The sequence below is a fragment of the Lontra canadensis genome, unplaced genomic scaffold, assembly GCF_010015895.1.
Source record: "Lontra canadensis isolate GAN:19392208 unplaced genomic scaffold, GSC_riverotter_1.0 scaffold27, whole genome shotgun sequence".
NCBI lineage: Eukaryota > Metazoa > Chordata > Mammalia > Carnivora > Mustelidae > Lontra > Lontra canadensis.
Window position 1 is genome coordinate 10,662,937 of NW_022631021.1, and position 16,846 is coordinate 10,679,782.

The window sequence follows — 16,846 nt, forward strand, 5'->3', positions numbered from 1 at the left end:
GATCTTCCTCAGTATCCTCCTTCAAAAAGCTAGGATTTTAAGTGGGTGAACTCAGCAGATATTGAAAAAAAACAAGTAAAACTGGGATTATATTATAAAAAGATATAATAACCCAGGTGTTAGACATTAAAGAATTAGAGGGAATGCCCAGGAGGGTCAACTATGAAAGCAATAGGAAGAGATATGAGTAGCATGGTTTAATGGCATCATTCTCAAATATTGAGAGTTTTAAGAAGGATGTAATGGTGATCCTTTTGAAGAAACAATGTGGGAAAAGGACACCTACCTGATCCATCCCCTGAAATATGAGGGGTGATGGAGAAAGAGTAGCCTCCGCTGAAAAGATTACAGTCAAAATGAAAAATATGTATAGAAAAGATTGGGGGAAAAGATTAAAATGGTGAGGAAGGCCCTGAGGGGTTTTGGGTTCTTGCAGTATCTGGGGTAAATGGCGACAAGTGATTAACCATTATGGCCTCAAACATAGATCATGGTAGGCCGACTGTGAGCTTTGGCATTAAGGTGGAGGTGCAAGGTCTTATCAGAGCTCACAGAACTCAGGGGACAGCCAATGCAAGCTCCTCCAAAGGCAGTGCTAAAGTGGCAGGTCTCTGTGAACCCCATCCCATTTATGAGTGGAAATGTCCAACGTACTTCAGACCACAGTTACAGTGAGGCTTTCTAGGATCCCTGATGGAGGGAATCATCATCCTATCTGATGGAGGTGTAGAGGTAGTGAGGGAAGGGCATTGTGACCTGACACCCAGGATTCTGAATCCTCCCCTATATACTAGTTTGGGAAGCATTTTTAACATAATACCACATAAAGGCTTTGAAGACTATCATGAACCACACTCCTAATATTCCCATCATACACACACACATATACACTCACAAGTATGAAGACGCACTTATCCATTCGGATATCTGCTGAATGCAAGGACACTAATATTTTCTATATGTAAAGACAATCACATTCTGAACAACCAGAATAAAGTGAGGAAACCTTAATCAGGAAATAAATGTTAATAAAACCAGCTGGAATATTTCTCTTAAATCAATTTTTTCTTCTCTGAAATCAATTGTATAACAAATATTTATTGAGACTCATCTTTGTAAAGACCATAAACTAGATATTTGAAAATATATACATAAATGCTATATCTTTAAAACAATCAGAAATTTTATGATATGAATGTGTTTGCTTTCTAAATTTTATTTTTCCACCCAAATTCTAAGATATTTCATGGGCTAATGATGCTCTGTTTTATTCTTACAGTTTATTTCTTTTTTAATTTCCCTTTTTCCTTCTCACTGAGTTACAATTAGAGCCTACTTGCCCTGCTTAAGTGTCAATTCAATGTATTAACATACTTTTTTTTCTCAAGTCAGTTTCAGCATTCTATTAGTCTGCGTGATGTCTCACCATGTCAGCTGTGGGTAAAATTGGGGTTTTCAGTTTGTGTCACCGGCAAACCTAATTAAGCATGCAATGTGACTTTGAAATAGAATATTGTATAAACAGAAATGCATACGTCAACATATTTCCTTTCAACATATAATAAAGTTACATTTTCACATTAAGTCTGAAAGATGTGTTTTAAAATAGCAATCACACATTTGAATCAGAATTTATTAATTAATGAAGAGCCTCCACTTGGTCACTCAGTAACTCTCCACTAATAGGAAACATTAATTTCTTGGAGTTAATTATATCAAAAGATAACTGCTAAGTGTTTCTTTGCTTGAAATCAATAGCCATATTTATAAGGCTAAATTCCTCTTTTGAATAAATCATTCTGAAATTTAGTGTAGAAAAAAGTCCATTATGATTTATAGTTTTATCATTTCAGATACTGGTTTTAAACTATATTACAATGGAAAATATCTAGAATATTATTGACATTTCCTCATCAGTAGGAAGAGTAGCAGGAAGAGTAGCCTGCTACTATTAATATAATTTTATATTTTCAGGTAAATTATAATTAAAAAAAGTCATCTTCAAACTTAATCCCTTAACTGCTTCATTTTGGGAACATATGTTCACATCAGTATGACCTTCATCTCATTAGTCCTGGACTTATTAATTTCTCTGTAAATAATAAATAATGGAACATTATGACAGAAGTTAGTGGAGACCTCTGTGCATAAAGATTGACTTAATATTGCATAACCTCTAAGTTGTCCATGGCATACTTGAACTTAATTCTGTACACAACATCCAACACTTCTTAATATCAGTACTCTTTTGCTATGCCTTCTGGATCTCCAGTTGCTAGCAGCAAATTCTCCAGTACCACACAATCTCTTTTGTGTACTTCTTTTTCTAACTGAAATCCGAGGATCTTTAGTCCTCTTAGGTGGCTACTGTTTTTCTTCCACAACCTGTGAATCACTGGTAAGGAAATATATGGAAAGCCTTGCCCTTCTTATCATATCCAAACCATTTTTCTTCCTCCTCCTGAAAAGCCTATCTATTTTTAGCATAGGACATCATCTATACTATTCTCTAACTCTTTGTTCCTTCCTCCCTAGGCTACTTTTCAAGTATCTTTTCTTCTCTCAGTTCCCACCCATCTCCTACTAAAGAATTTAGCATCTGGCTTGCTGTCCTTTTCTCTATTACTGCTGTCATCTTCCCTGATGTCTTTGATAACCATCTTGTAAATCCACCCACTGTGGTTACTTAAATTCTTTGACAATTATTTTGCAATGACTTATCCTCTTCCTCCTGATCTTGGCAAATTTTCCATGGCCATATGTTCTAAGTTATCCTGACCTGCAATTGCACACCCTACAACATCTTGATTTAAGTTTCTACTCTCTGATCACCAATTCGTGTATTTCAAGTTAACTCATTTGTGTACTTTAACACCAAAATTATGTAATTCTTTTCATACAACTAGTAGGCACCTCTAATTATTTTACTGCATCCTCTTTCCTCTGCCCAACACCCTTGGTCTTGGTCTTCATTTTGCTTTTACAGAGTATAGCCATATATCCATTCTTAAACTCCTTTCTTCTCTTTTTCTATGTTCTATTGATCTGAAAACACAAAATCTGTTTAACTCTCTATCCCATCAGGTAAACCTGGGTCTGCTTTCTTTTACACATGTCTAATATAGCATCTCACCCTTAATATATTCCAAATTAATGGGTTGATTTTCAATCCTTGGATAAACCTGCTTTTCTGTTAATGTTCTTTAGACTGATCTTTGATTTCTCTGTCTCTATCTCAGCCCACTTCTTGTCTATCATTAGCAGACACTTTAAGGTTTCTAATAAATACATTTCATGGATACGAACATTTTTATCATTATGAAGTCAACACCCTTGTTCAAGCCAGCAAAGATTCTCATCTGGAACAGTTTGATAGCCTTCCACTTGACCTCCTTGTTTTGACCTCATTTAAGTATATGTAGGACATTGAATGAAAGCCTTACTAAGAAAAGTGATTTGAGTGAGGTGATGGAACATGCAACTTTCAGGAGGAAAAATGTCCATGACAGTGCATGGGGGAGGAAGTACATGATGCACAATCCCTGGCCTACTGAGATCAGTCTAATGAGACCAGGGTAATTGGTCTGGAGAAAGCAAGGGAAAGTAGTGAAAATGGAGAGGAAACCAGAGATAGGAACAGTTGCAGACCATGCATGCCACTCCAAGTCTTAGAATTTTACTCAAAGTAAAATAGAAAGTGTTACAGTGTTGCTGGCAAATGAAGAGCATTGTCTTCCCTATCTTGTAAATTGGTATAATGCTATAACTTATAAATTAGTATATCATGTTAACTTTCATTAGAAAATACAACTATTTTTGTCTAATAACATTGTTTTAAAGCTTAAAGAACTGTGAAATATGAATCATATGTTTTGAAATCCAGACGATGATTCAATTAACTCAGTTTAAGCAAAAAAATAAGTAATTAAATTGATAAAATGAGTGTATAAATTAGACATTTGTCTATGTTCTAACAAGTCACAGTAAGCAAGCATATAGTGGTATTGCAAAGCTTCTGTTCTAAGAATAAGTCTATCTCACTCAAATGGTTTTTTCCAAGAAGTGGAAGTGGTACATGACAGTGTTGAAATTGATACAAGTAATTCTGCATCAGAATTTCCAACTATACATTATGAAACCAAAAAGACAAAAGTGAACCATAATGCTTTCTTTGTGACAAAAATTACAACTCACGTATAATCCAATGGTACAGACCCAGAAAAAATATGTAGCAAAACCTCCTCCCAAGTCTTCAAACAAGTGATAGGAGTATTTCAAGATAAAAGGGTCAGAGAAAATTATTTGGAGTTACGTTATAACTATCTCCTTCCATTTTCTAGAATAGTCTAGAGTATGAAAGAGCCATTTCAGCAGCTAGAAAACTTTAATCAAGAAGATGCTCCCAATCTAGGAGTGACACTGTTAACATACTATTTTTGAAGCTAGCTCTTTTAAAAAAAATCAAATAACATTTGATTTTCAATTTTCATTATTGTTGTGGTTACTTCATTGTTGTAATACATTTCTTTAATAACTTCCATACCAATTCTGCACATTTCATTTTTAATTTTATTAAGTTTAAGTTTTCCTTGATATTGGAAATGTCAAGGAAATTTTGAAAAATATATTTTAAAAACTTGCTAATTGTTTAGGTTCATTGATTTTCATTTTATTTTGTGAATTTTGTACACTTTAAAAATAAATATATGTAGTAATATATTTCTTCTTTCATTCAGTATTTCTTCATTACATGAATTATTGGTCAAGATGCTGATGATGAAATTTGCTATTATTACTCTGTTTTATTCAAGGCTTTGTCCCCAAAAGAGCCTAACACTTCTCATTAAAACAGTAGAATGTATTCCATAGGTCATTGAACAAAGTTTGGGATACTCTGTCTAAGAAATAGAGTACAGCTAATTGTCTAATAAATATTGACTTAATTGAGAAAATGCAGCCCAATAATGGAGAGACATTTCAAGAAGTTATAGGAAATCACTTCGGGAGGAAGAAGAAAAGGAGAAGATAAAAGTGTATTTTATTTTCTCCAAGCTTTTCCACTAACATATTTTATTTCCATTATCTTCCTTTTCTTTTCCTTACATGTATCTAATTCAGGTCCTCTGTTCTATATATTATCTCCCTTTTTACCACTAAAAGTAACACCTTAAACATTTTCATCACAATTATTTACAACCCTCTTACCCTCCATCTTTATAAAAAATATTTACTGTTTCCTACTACCTTAATAATTACTATAAAACAATAGTTTTATACAAAAATATAATTATATATTGGATACTCCAGGAACACGGTGATCTGAACAGCATTTTTTCCCCTCTCCCCATACAAAACAGCTGACTTATTTGACCAAAATGATTACTAGACACCTTGAGCAGCTAAAATGAGTTAGGTCTTAGTTTTCCTGACTATCTCAACAGAAGGTATTTATGCAGATTCTCTTTCTTTGTGAGCTAGGAAGCATTTATAAATTAGCAGAGGGACAACAGAACAATAACCAGACTATAGCAGCTACTTCATCAGTATAAACACTTTGACTAGGTCAAAATCAACCTACTTAAATGTTCTTGTTATCCTTTGCCATATAGTCAACTAAGTTCTGAGGTTAAGAACCCAAGGCTGTCAGTGAAAGTTTGCTCAATGATACTACAGAGGACAGAGGCCAGATCTGTGACACTAAGGAGAAGACTAATGTTCTAGCTGCGTCACCTTTCTTGGCCCAATTTTTCCTTCCATTCACTGAAGGATACTGCACTTAAGACACTGAGTTAGCAAAGAAAAATATTGGATGCAAGAAAGGCTAGAGACTTAGAAGAGGAACATGAGTTAAAATGAAACAATCACAACTTGAGGGTATTAGAATCTCTGGAGGAGAAAAAGTTCATGAAAATTAGATTACTATAGTCAAAATAAGTGAAAAGATTCCAGAGGAGAGCACATAGATATATATACATATCAAGACTACAGCTAAAAAACATACTATTAAATTAACAACATGGATGGAAAATTGGAAGGGAAGTGGTAATCCAAATTATAGAAATCTACAGTGCTTTATGGAAGAAGTATTTTAAAGTAAAGAAAAGAGTAACTACATGGGCATCTGCTTTTATCTTCATCTACATACTTGACCCCACCTTAAATTTATCCTGGTCTTCTGAAATAGTAATTGCCCATGAAGTGGTCCCTGATGCAAACTTTGGGAAAACAGCAACCACCTGTGCTTGCCATACACTGTAACCTGCATTTCTCTTGAAATATTCTATATTTAAGTCTTTATTTCCTGTTCTCTACCACTGAAAGATGAACCCCAGGAAGGAAAAACAAACAAACAAACAAACAAACAAACAAAAACTTATTCACTGAATACACACTGTGGCTAGAAAAATAACTACCTATAGTAGGAGCTCAAGGATTATTTTCTGAAGAGCTTAATGGATGAATTAGTTAATGAATCATGATGAAGAAAGTTGAGTATCTTGAAGAATAGATCAAGGAGATCTAACGTGTGAATGATAGCAGCTCTAGAAGGAGTAAAAAGAACATATGGAGGAGAAGCAATAATTAATCAAGTTGTGGAATATTTCTGTGAGCTGGAGCAAGGGCTGAGTCTGAGTATTAAAAACACTCTATCCAAGCTAGATTGATGATAAAAGCAAACAGTGAAATATCTATCAAGCTTTAAGGCAGGGAAAAACAATTTACCTACAAAGGAAAAGTAATCAGCATGGCATCACATTGTTTACTTTCAACACCAGTCGCTTTAGGACAGTGGTATAACATTTATAGCTTTAGAAAGCATCTACAGACTACCAAGAGAAAATATTGCCTCCTCCAAATCTTATCCACGCGATCTATCTTAAGAAGACAACGGAAAATATTCTTTCTAAATATAAAATGGACTAGAATAAAAATCTCAAAAAGGGAATATGGATTAATAATGAAGATTAAAATGTGCATGTATGTGTGTACATGCGCATGTGTGCAAATACATGTTCATATACTCACATAGGTGACTATAAATTGATAATGATAGAATATCAAGGTACATATATAATATAAAATAGGTGCTAAAATAGGGCTCCTGAACCAGATGGGACATCCATGGAGGAAACTGTATTTAAGGTCAAGAACTAAAAGAAATAAATTATGTGAACAAGACCCCAGGAATTGTTAGTGGAAATGAAAGTAGACATCATGAGGAAGAAATATGGGGTTCCACAGGGAAAATTATGTATCCAGATTGGTTAAACAATTAATCTTGGTTGCCCCCCCCAAACAAAAAAACATAGTAAAGATTATGTGATTGGCTATACATCAAAGAAATAGAAGGTTACCATTAACAGAATGTAAATGTTTTGGAGCCTTTCATTTCTTTTCTTTTCTTTCTATCCTTTTTTTTTTTTTTGGTTGGGGGAGAGATTTTCTGAACTATGAAGAGCAGAAGAGGGAAAGGAAAGAAGGAAGGAAGAGAGAGAGAAAAAGAGAGAAAGGGAAGAAGGGAAGGGGGAAAAAATAAAAGAAGAGGTGGAAAGGATCTGTGAAACCCTGAAAGACTATTTCTCTCCAAAAAGGAGTATTTATCCCAAGGGTAGAGATGAATACCAGTGCCTGGATTCATCCATGGATCTCCTGATTATAAAGAGCTATATGTAAACCAAAAGGACACAAGTATGCAGACCTCTGCTATTAAAATCTACTAAATGCATGGATCTCCAAGGAGGTAGAACAGTTCCTTAGCTACTTTATATGAAAAGTTTGAGTAATAGAGGTTATCAGCAAACTCAGCAAAGCCATGGGCAGTGGAAAGCTGAGAAACAGCCTGCATTCACAGTGGTATTGGCATGCACAGTTGAAAGTTTGGCATGGTTAGGGTAGAATAGAAGTGAAGGTATGGGAGTAAAGTTGACACAGGGTTCTGGGAAAAGTGGCAGCTGTTGAAGTAGAGCCAGCATGAAAGGCTAGTGCTGCAGTTTTTGAATTTATGAAATGATCACAGAGTAAGGATAAGTAGTAGCATGAGCAGTACCATGTATTTACATGATCAAACATATACCAATGGATGGCAGATAATAGGAGGGAACAAGCATTTTTGAAGGTAAGCAGATAAGGCTTCACCTTAATTTCACATCTAAAGGTTTATGTGACAATTCTTTGACCCTCTGAAGCACCTCAATCTCACTTTTTTTTTTTGAACTTCAGTTAATTTTAGTTAATCATAGTCTTCAGTATAATAACATACAACCACTGATTCATATAAGAACTCTTTCATCTTTTATACTTGGTTGGTTGTTTATTTTCTTTCATCCCCATTCCTAACTTCTGAACATTGGTAACTCCTAACAAATTCCTTCATTATCTCTTTCTCCTCTCATCTCTTGCTATTCTCATTATTTACATTGAGCTCTAGTCATGGAGAGTCAACTTGCAGTTGCCTGAGAAGAGCATGTTTCTTCTCTGTTCAAGAGTAATAGGATAGCACAAAGTCTACACTTTATATATGAAAAAAAAACCCTAAATTGGTGCTAAATTAGTTAAATAAAATATGTTTTTAAATATACAATGAAAATCAGATTCTTTAACAGGAAACTTTTGATGACCAAGGTTTCTGAAGAAGAAAGGACAATTTGGACAGGAATTGGCTTCTTGTTTATAATGTCCTTGGATTATTGGTTGTATGGAAACAATGGTGATAGACTAAAGTGGTGGACTAGAATGACCTATTACATTAGCAGTTGTAACCTTTCTGTAGGCACTTCGTTTGGAACATCATGGGAGAAATAGGGATATAAATGAATATTTACTACATCTGATTATTTCTTCAGGATAAACTCCTAGAAATAGAATTTGGTATCAATGATACAACATATTTATTTTCATTTTCAAATATGAGTTTGGTGGTAACAATTTTTATGGTACATTTTGAGGCTTTTGCATTCAAATTCTGATAACTAGCATACATTTCCTAAGATTTAAGACTTACATTCCATGAGAATTATCTCTTTCATAGGAATTGGAATTTTTCATCCATATAAATAAATAAGCCCAGCATCTTTTAGTTTGTTTCGCCAAATATTTTGTTCTATTCAGCTATTCTTATTTTCATTCAATTTTGGCAATCTATATTTTGACATAAACATTTTAGCATATTTGCATTGGGGAATATGTAGTGTTGTTATATTCCATTTGTCCTCATATTCCCTTCTACATTTTTTATTTTTGGATATTTGTGTTCTTTCTCTTGATTTCTTAATTACACATTCCAGAAAAATATCTTTCTCATGATCTTTTTAAATAAATGACTCTGGCCTTATTAATTGTAGTACTTTTCTCTTGATGTGAAATGTAGTCAGTGTAATTTTGTACTAAGTCTTCATTTAAAATAAAATTATTGGGTACTGTACATGTCCTAAAAAAAACTTTAAAAAAATCAGTTTTGCTTAATATTGTAATGTCATAAGGAATGTATAAGTAGGCCAATATAGTTTATTTTATGAAGGTAGAACTATACCTTGGTAATAGTAATAGAAAGGGTAAAAAAACTAAATATAATAAAATGTACAGAATTTTTAAAATTGTTAAATATTAGCTATCATGTTCTGATATTCACACAGACTACTTCATAAAATAGTGTCTTTGTCCTTAAACTGTTAAAAAATTCTCATTCACATTGTTTTAAGTGTTTATTTATTTATTTATTTAATAAAAATTTATTCATTTTTTAAATATTTTTTCTTTCACTTTTTTATAGATTCTCAAATATGAATTGTACACTACTTTTGACATTTTTGGGGCAGTGAGGTGACAATTCAGACTTTACTGTTTATGTTGAACGTATTTTATTTCTATCTACTTTTATTTCAAAGAATTTCTTTCTTCACTCATTTGGCTCTATTTTAATTTTTGTTAACCACTAAGTCACTCGAAGGGCCTGCCCCTCCCGACAGACCCCGCTGACCATGGACTAAAACTAAGACTAAAAAACTGTAAGTTTATTGTTGCTCCTATTATTACCTGTTTATGTAAAGTATAGGTGGGAAATTAGATGAACGGAATTGGGAAAAATGAGCCGACTGTGCACTAATGTCATTTGTACTAAAGAAAATTGGAGCGGTAAAATGTTAGTCTTACATGCTCAATATAACATAGAACTAGTTGAAAAGTCAAGGATTTGACTAATCTCCAAAGTAAAGGGGGGAATGTAAGGGCCTGCCCCTCCCAGAGGAACTTACTTGTAAACCCCGGATGTAGGGGCGGGGCAAGTCAGATGAAGACATCCAATCAGTGGGGTGCGGGTATATCCACTAGGGTGAATTGAAATTCAACTGGCCGCCTGTGTAGGGACGGGGCTCAACCACCCCCATAAAGGTTGATCTGCGATGCTGTGGTGGGGAGAAGGAGAGCTGTCTGAGGAAGAAGAAAGCAGAAGAAGGAAGCAGAAGGAGAGTCGGCGGGAGCAGAAGAAGAGTCGTCGAAGAGAGAAGGAGAGCTGTAAGAGCTGTGAGAGTTCTTGTAAGAGCTGTTAGAGCTGTAGAGCTCTTATCAGAGCTGTACACAGAGTGGAGACAGCGAGCTGCGGGAGGCAGGCTGTTCCATTAGCTTCCGTGCTCAAGCTGCCCTCGAGCGGCGCGCTGGGCCTCAGCCTGAAGCGGAGGCGCCTCCACCGCGCGCCCCGACGGCGCCCACCCGCCAGCTGATGCTGGAGGGAGCACTGTGGCGACCGGATGCTAGCGCTGCTGGCCGCCAGCTTGGCGCTCGTTGTGGCCGCTGGCGCCCAAGATGGCCCGCTGCCCGGCAGCCCCTTCGTGTGCACGGCGCTGCTCCCAGAGGCAGCGCGGGCCAGCTGTCCATTGCCCGCGATGCCCATGCAGGGCGGCGCGCTGAGCCCCGAGGAGGAGCTGTGGGCCGCGGTGCTGCAGAGACCGTCGTGCAGCAGAAGGAGACGCTGGCGCGCTGCGAGGGGCTGGCGGGCAGCAAGGCGCAGGGCCCGCAGCCACAGGCAAGGACACTATGGGCGATTCCCTGTGGGACCCCGGCCACGTTGTGGAGCAGCCCCGAGCCGCCAGTGGTCCCCACGCCAGTGGCCCCGAGCCGCCAGCAGCCCCAAGCCGCCAGTGGTCCCAACACCAGCAGCCCTGATGCCAGCGGTCCCAGCGGTCCCAAGCTGCCAGCGGCCCCGACACCAGTGGTCGCAGCAGCCCCGAGCCTCCAGCGGCCCCGACGCCAGCAATCCCGACGCCAGTGGCCCCGAGCCACTTGTGATCCCGAGCCACCAGCGGCCCCGACACCAGCGGCCCCGACGCCAGCGGCCCCAGGCCACCAGCAGTCCCAGCAGCCCCGAGCCGCCAGCGGCCCCGACGCCAGCGATCCTGATGCCAGTGGCTCCGCCCACACACACCGCGGCCCTCCGCAGCGGCGCTGCGGGGAATGGCCTAGACACCAGCAACCTTGCCCTGAATGGCCTCGCCACCCCGAGCCACGAGTGGCCTTGTCACCCTGAGCCGCAGCCTCACTGGAGCTGCTGCGTCATTCTGGGGAGCGGCTTCGTCTGGGAAGAGGCCTCCTCGGTGAGCGGCCCTGCAGGAGCAGCATCATCAGGGAAGAGGCTTTCTCCAGAGTGGCCTCTTTTTGGGAGCAGCCTTGTCCAGGGAGCAGCCTTGCTGGAGCAGCCCCTGTCCGGGGAGCAGCCCTGTCCAGGGAGTGACCTCATTAGCAGCGGCCTAGTCCTGGGAGTGGCCTCGTCCAGAGCGGCCTCTTCTTGGGAGCGGCCTCGTCCGGAGTGGCCTCATCTGCAGAGAGGCCTTGTCCAGAGCAGCCACGTTGTGAGCGGACTTGCCGGGGTCATCGTCGTCACCTTTTTGTAAGAGACAGCCCTGACCGGTCAGTTTGATTCTTGGTGCTTGGTGCGAAATAAAGCTTTGCTTAACCTTCGCTTTGTATCAGTCTCATTCCTTTGATCACGGACCCTAACAGTCACCTCCCTTTTTATAAACTATCTCACCATATTATCTTCTATATTGCATTTCATAAAAAGTCTTACCTGCTTAACTTATTAAGTCAAACTCAATTGATGCTCTTTGAAATTTCTCGCTTCTTTTATGTATTTTCCCCTAATCTTTAGCATCTTTCATCTTTACTTAAACTTTTGTAATAGAATTTCTCAAACTGTCCATATTATTCTAGCGTTTGCTTTTATTTATTTTTCTTTGTTTTTATTTTCTCTGGTTTAAGTTCTTAAGTAGCAAAAATACTATTCAAGCCTTTTTGTTCCTGGCTGCAGGCTGAGTTGTTAGGATATCATTAGGATATGAGATTCAAAAGCTCCTCTTAGATTTCAAACTATGAGTAGGAGTTTAGGCATGGAGGATTGATAGCCTGTAACTTAACAGGAAAATTTCCTCATTATGGGTTTCCTGTGCCTTTGGGTTAAACCTCCCTGGGCTAAGTATTATAGATGGTGTTTTGGGGCTTCCTTCTTAGTATATTTGTGAGAGTGCTTACACTTGGGCACAATTTTCATAATTAATACGTTCTGCTTTGTTTCTTTCTCAGAGTTGCTGCTCCCTATCTTCTTCATTCAGCAAACTGCTGATCTGATTTCATGAAGGACTGAATATTAGTCCTTCATTTAGTTTATAGCTCTGATCCTTCTCTTTGAAAACCATACTCCAGAACAATATAAGGCCAAATACCACACATGTCCTTAGCTGGTCTTAGATGATTTGATTCATTCCCTCTCAAAGGAGAATTGAGACATGATAACTACAACTCACCAAAATCTGCGAATATTCTGATGCTCCCTTATTCCTGCTACTCCTTGTCCCCAGTAGGAAAGGGCGAAAATTACATCTTTCACAACAAAGTGGTACTTGAAGTAATTTCTTCATTTCTAGGTAGGCCCTCAGAATGAGGGAAGTAAGGTAAACATGTCCTAACAGGTTTAATTAATGGAGTAGCAGATACAGTACATTTAAAGTTAATGCCATACTTAATTTTAATAACAGCTCTAAAATTAATGATATGACCAAAGTAAATCTCTTAACTTCTCTGAGTTTGTTCCTTCATTTCGTATAGTGGTAATAATATGTATCACACAGGGTTTATAAGGATTGAATGAGAAAATAAGAAAATAGTGTTAAAACAATTAGCCTAGTGGCTGGCACATAGCAGGTGCTAAAAAAACCCAGATGGTATTCCTGACATAAATGAAGGAATGGTTTAATTCTACAAGGTGAAAGTGCCAGGCTGTGTTTTGAACAGTGGCAAAAGAGAATTACTAAAGTATTTTACAAATGTTATTTCAGTAAAACTGTGTCAATGACCTTTGATTCCTTCTTTTATGAAATTACCCTGTTGTTATATTTGAAATAATTAATATATGATATAATTCACTTTGTTATTAAATCAGCTTGTAACAACTTAGTCTTAAGTATTTTGAGGGCTCCTGGGTGGCTCAGTTTGTTAAGTGCCTGACTCTGGATTTTGGCTCAGATCATGGTCTCAGGGTCATGAGATTGAGCACCGCGTTTGCTCTTTGCTGGGTGCAGAGCCTACTTGAGATTCTCTCTCTCTCCCTGCCCGCCCCACACACATTCTCTCTCACTCTCTCTCTCAAAAAAGAAGAAAAAAAAAAGTACTATTTCATCTTAAAATCTCTAGTATCTACTTTAGAGAGACACAGTGTCATTTAATTTGGTGCTCCATTCACTTTTTTTTTTTTTTAAGATTTTATTTATTCATTTCAGAGAAATACAGAGACAGAGATGGAGAGAGAGAGCACAAGCAGGGGGAGAGACAGAGGGAGAGGGAGAAGCAGACTCCCCACTGAGCTGGAAGCCAGACATGGGGCCTGATCCCAGGACCTGAAGATCATGACCTAAGCCAGACAGATGCTTAACCATCTAAGCCGCTCAGGCACCCCTCCATTCACTTTTAATAGAAAGTTTACTAAATGTGATTTAAAGTACAGGAATATTTCTCACAGATTAATGAGAGTGAGGGCAAAGGAAGACAGTACACCATGTATTCTTAGCATCTTATTATTTGCAGCTAGTGAATTGCAGTAAACTGGACTCCGGATTTGTTTTTGTGTGTGTCTCAACCTATCTATAGAGATGCTATCAGCTAAGAATGCCTGAGGCATTCATGAGGGCTGATATTACTCGTGGCAGCCTCCATGTATGTTTCCCCCACAGGAGCCAATGTTGTGACCTCTATGGTTCTCCTGCTTGCAAGATGCACCTAGCATCACCATCAGGGATCCTTGGAAAACGAGGTTTATTACTCAAGTCCTGGGGGGGATGGGTGTAAAGGGCATACCCACGGGCCAGCAGCCAAGTTGCTAGCAGAGTAAGAGAAAGAGAAACTATGTAGACCTGGGGTTCTGCTTTAATTGGGGTCAGGAGTGGGGCAGCTAAGGTTTCCCAGATTCACTCTTTATTGTTGAATTTAGAATGAAAGAGTGGGAATTAGGGAGCAGGAAAGGTAGTGGTCAGTTATTTAGTTACACAGGGATTTGTAGAAAGGGAACTCATGGTGGAGGGTGGGGTGGGGGGAAGGCCTGTCTTCTTATCTCTCTGTGTAGCTAGTAACTGTGTCATATAGCCGGCAATATATTTATTGAAGGTGGATGTCTGACATGATTGCCTTGGCAATCAAAAGCTTAATATCAGGCATTGCCATTACAATCAAAAAAGCTTATTCCTAGACACTTATACTACAAGATTGCTTTATTTAGGGAAAAAAAAAAAGTAAAGATGACAGTAAATAAAACTGTATAAGTAGCCTATGACCATATCATTACTGTTGACTATAACACTTTTTACTATGTCTCAAATTTATGTGTGTCATTAAATCCTTTTAGCACATCATCAGTATATAATGGCTTTACTAAGCATTAGAAATATCACTTGTCACCCTTTTTTCACATTTTAACTATTGTCATATTTATTCCTAAACCTGTATTTTATTGTTAAATATTCAGTTAGGCCAAAGTTGATTTTGCTGTTAAATTCACAAAAGATAATATTAAATATATTAAATGAATGTAGTTTTTCTCTGATTCTCACTAAATAGATCATTTTCTTCTCCTTTGCTAAGAACACAAGCATGCATAGACAAAATTAATGATTGAAAATATCAGGTAATAATATATGTTGTATGTAATTTAAACAAAGCATTATTATTTTTGTCAGACTGTTAATAGGCTTTTGTGAAAATATTTAAATTGTAACTTTTCTTATTTACATGGATGTGTTTACAGTTGTTTGCCAGGATTTACTGGAAAAAACTGTGAGAAAGTAATTGACCACAGTAGACTGCTCAGCATCAACTGTCTGAATGAAGGATGGTGTTTCTATATAAGTGGAAGATTCAGAGTAAGTAATTTAATACATGGCAGAGTAATTTAACACTTTAAAATACAATAGCTTCAGGCAGTCTGTATTTCAAATGCTTTTATTAATCTAAACCAGAGAATTATATCTTTATATGTATATTTAAACATGACTTATATAAAGTTTAGTAATAGAGATTTTTAACTTATAAGAATTATGTTGAGAGCACATTAACAAGAGTTCTAGGTAGTGTGTTTATTATAAAATAAATACATTGCTAATTGAGTCCTGGCAATATATCTCTATGTACATAAAATCACAGTTACTAATGCCCTAAGCTCTTAAACCAGATAGAGAATAAAATTAATATGGTAGTTAGGATATACATTATGCTTTTTGTTGATGGATAGCTTTTGAAATGACTTTACAAGTACCCAGTGGGTGCGCAACACACAGTAAGGCATATCCTACAACTCATCATTTCCACTTTCAGGTATGCCTATTGGAAGAATTATAAGGTATATATAAGAATTTATGCATATACAAGAATTTTCACAACAAATCTGAAACAAACTAAAGCCTATAGATAAGAGAGTGGATAAATTCACCAAGTCATACCAAGCGATTATAATGAGTGGTTAAAATGAGTGAACAATAGCTATATTTATTAATACTTTATCAAAACATAATGTTGAATTTTAAAATCTTATTGAAAACTAACATAGGTAGATAGTCTGATAATGATTAATTTTTTAAGCACAAGAAAGTCCTTATTTTCTATGATTGACATATAGCTAAATATAAATGAATATATCAGAAATATACACACTGGCTTTACTAGAAGGGCTCTCTATAAAGAGACAACTGGGGAAAAGATCAGTGAGAGTACAGAAGGAAATTCTAATCAATTTATGATGCTGTATTTCTTAAAACTGTTTTGGCAAATAATGACAGTAGAATTATGGAATTCATTTTATTGTTTTCTCTAATACAAAATATTTTAGTAAAATATTTTTAAAGTAATGAAAAGTCAACTTATGGAATGAATCATGGACAAATTTCTGTGTATATTTCTGGAAATGTATGCTAAACTATAATAATGTTACTATGCAAGAACAAATAGGATAAGAACACAACGTTTCTTTCACAGCTGTAAAACGTTGTTATTATAACATGTCATATATGGTCACTACTTCATTTGCTCTTCACATAAATACCATTCCATTTTATAGAAAATTAAAATGTCTATTGAGTCTTTAATATTTTCATAAATTCATACATATTGATAAGGATAGATAAAGCTAGATTTAAATGTACTCCAAGCAACTCTAGAACTCAATACTTCTAAGTACCATACATATCGACTTTCAGTATAAAGAATGTACTAGCATCTCTTTTTCCTTTAAGATATATTTACCCTTTCCTTAAGAGGAGATGGTCTAATTAAAATGTCTTTCCTGCTTTGGTTTAAATTTCTTCTATAATAGACTATT

At 37.0% G+C, this 16,846-nt stretch overlaps 1 protein-coding gene across 1 annotated transcript in view; it reads left to right on the forward strand.

Moving 5' to 3' along the window:
• EYS (eyes shut homolog) overlaps positions 1 to 16,846 on the forward strand; it is a 1,652,140-nt gene that overhangs the window by 89,488 nt on the left and 1,545,806 nt on the right. Inside the window, 1 exon segment of the mRNA XM_032864581.1 lies at positions 15,281 to 15,395. Coding sequence (XP_032720472.1) covers positions 15,281 to 15,395 — 115 coding nt within the window.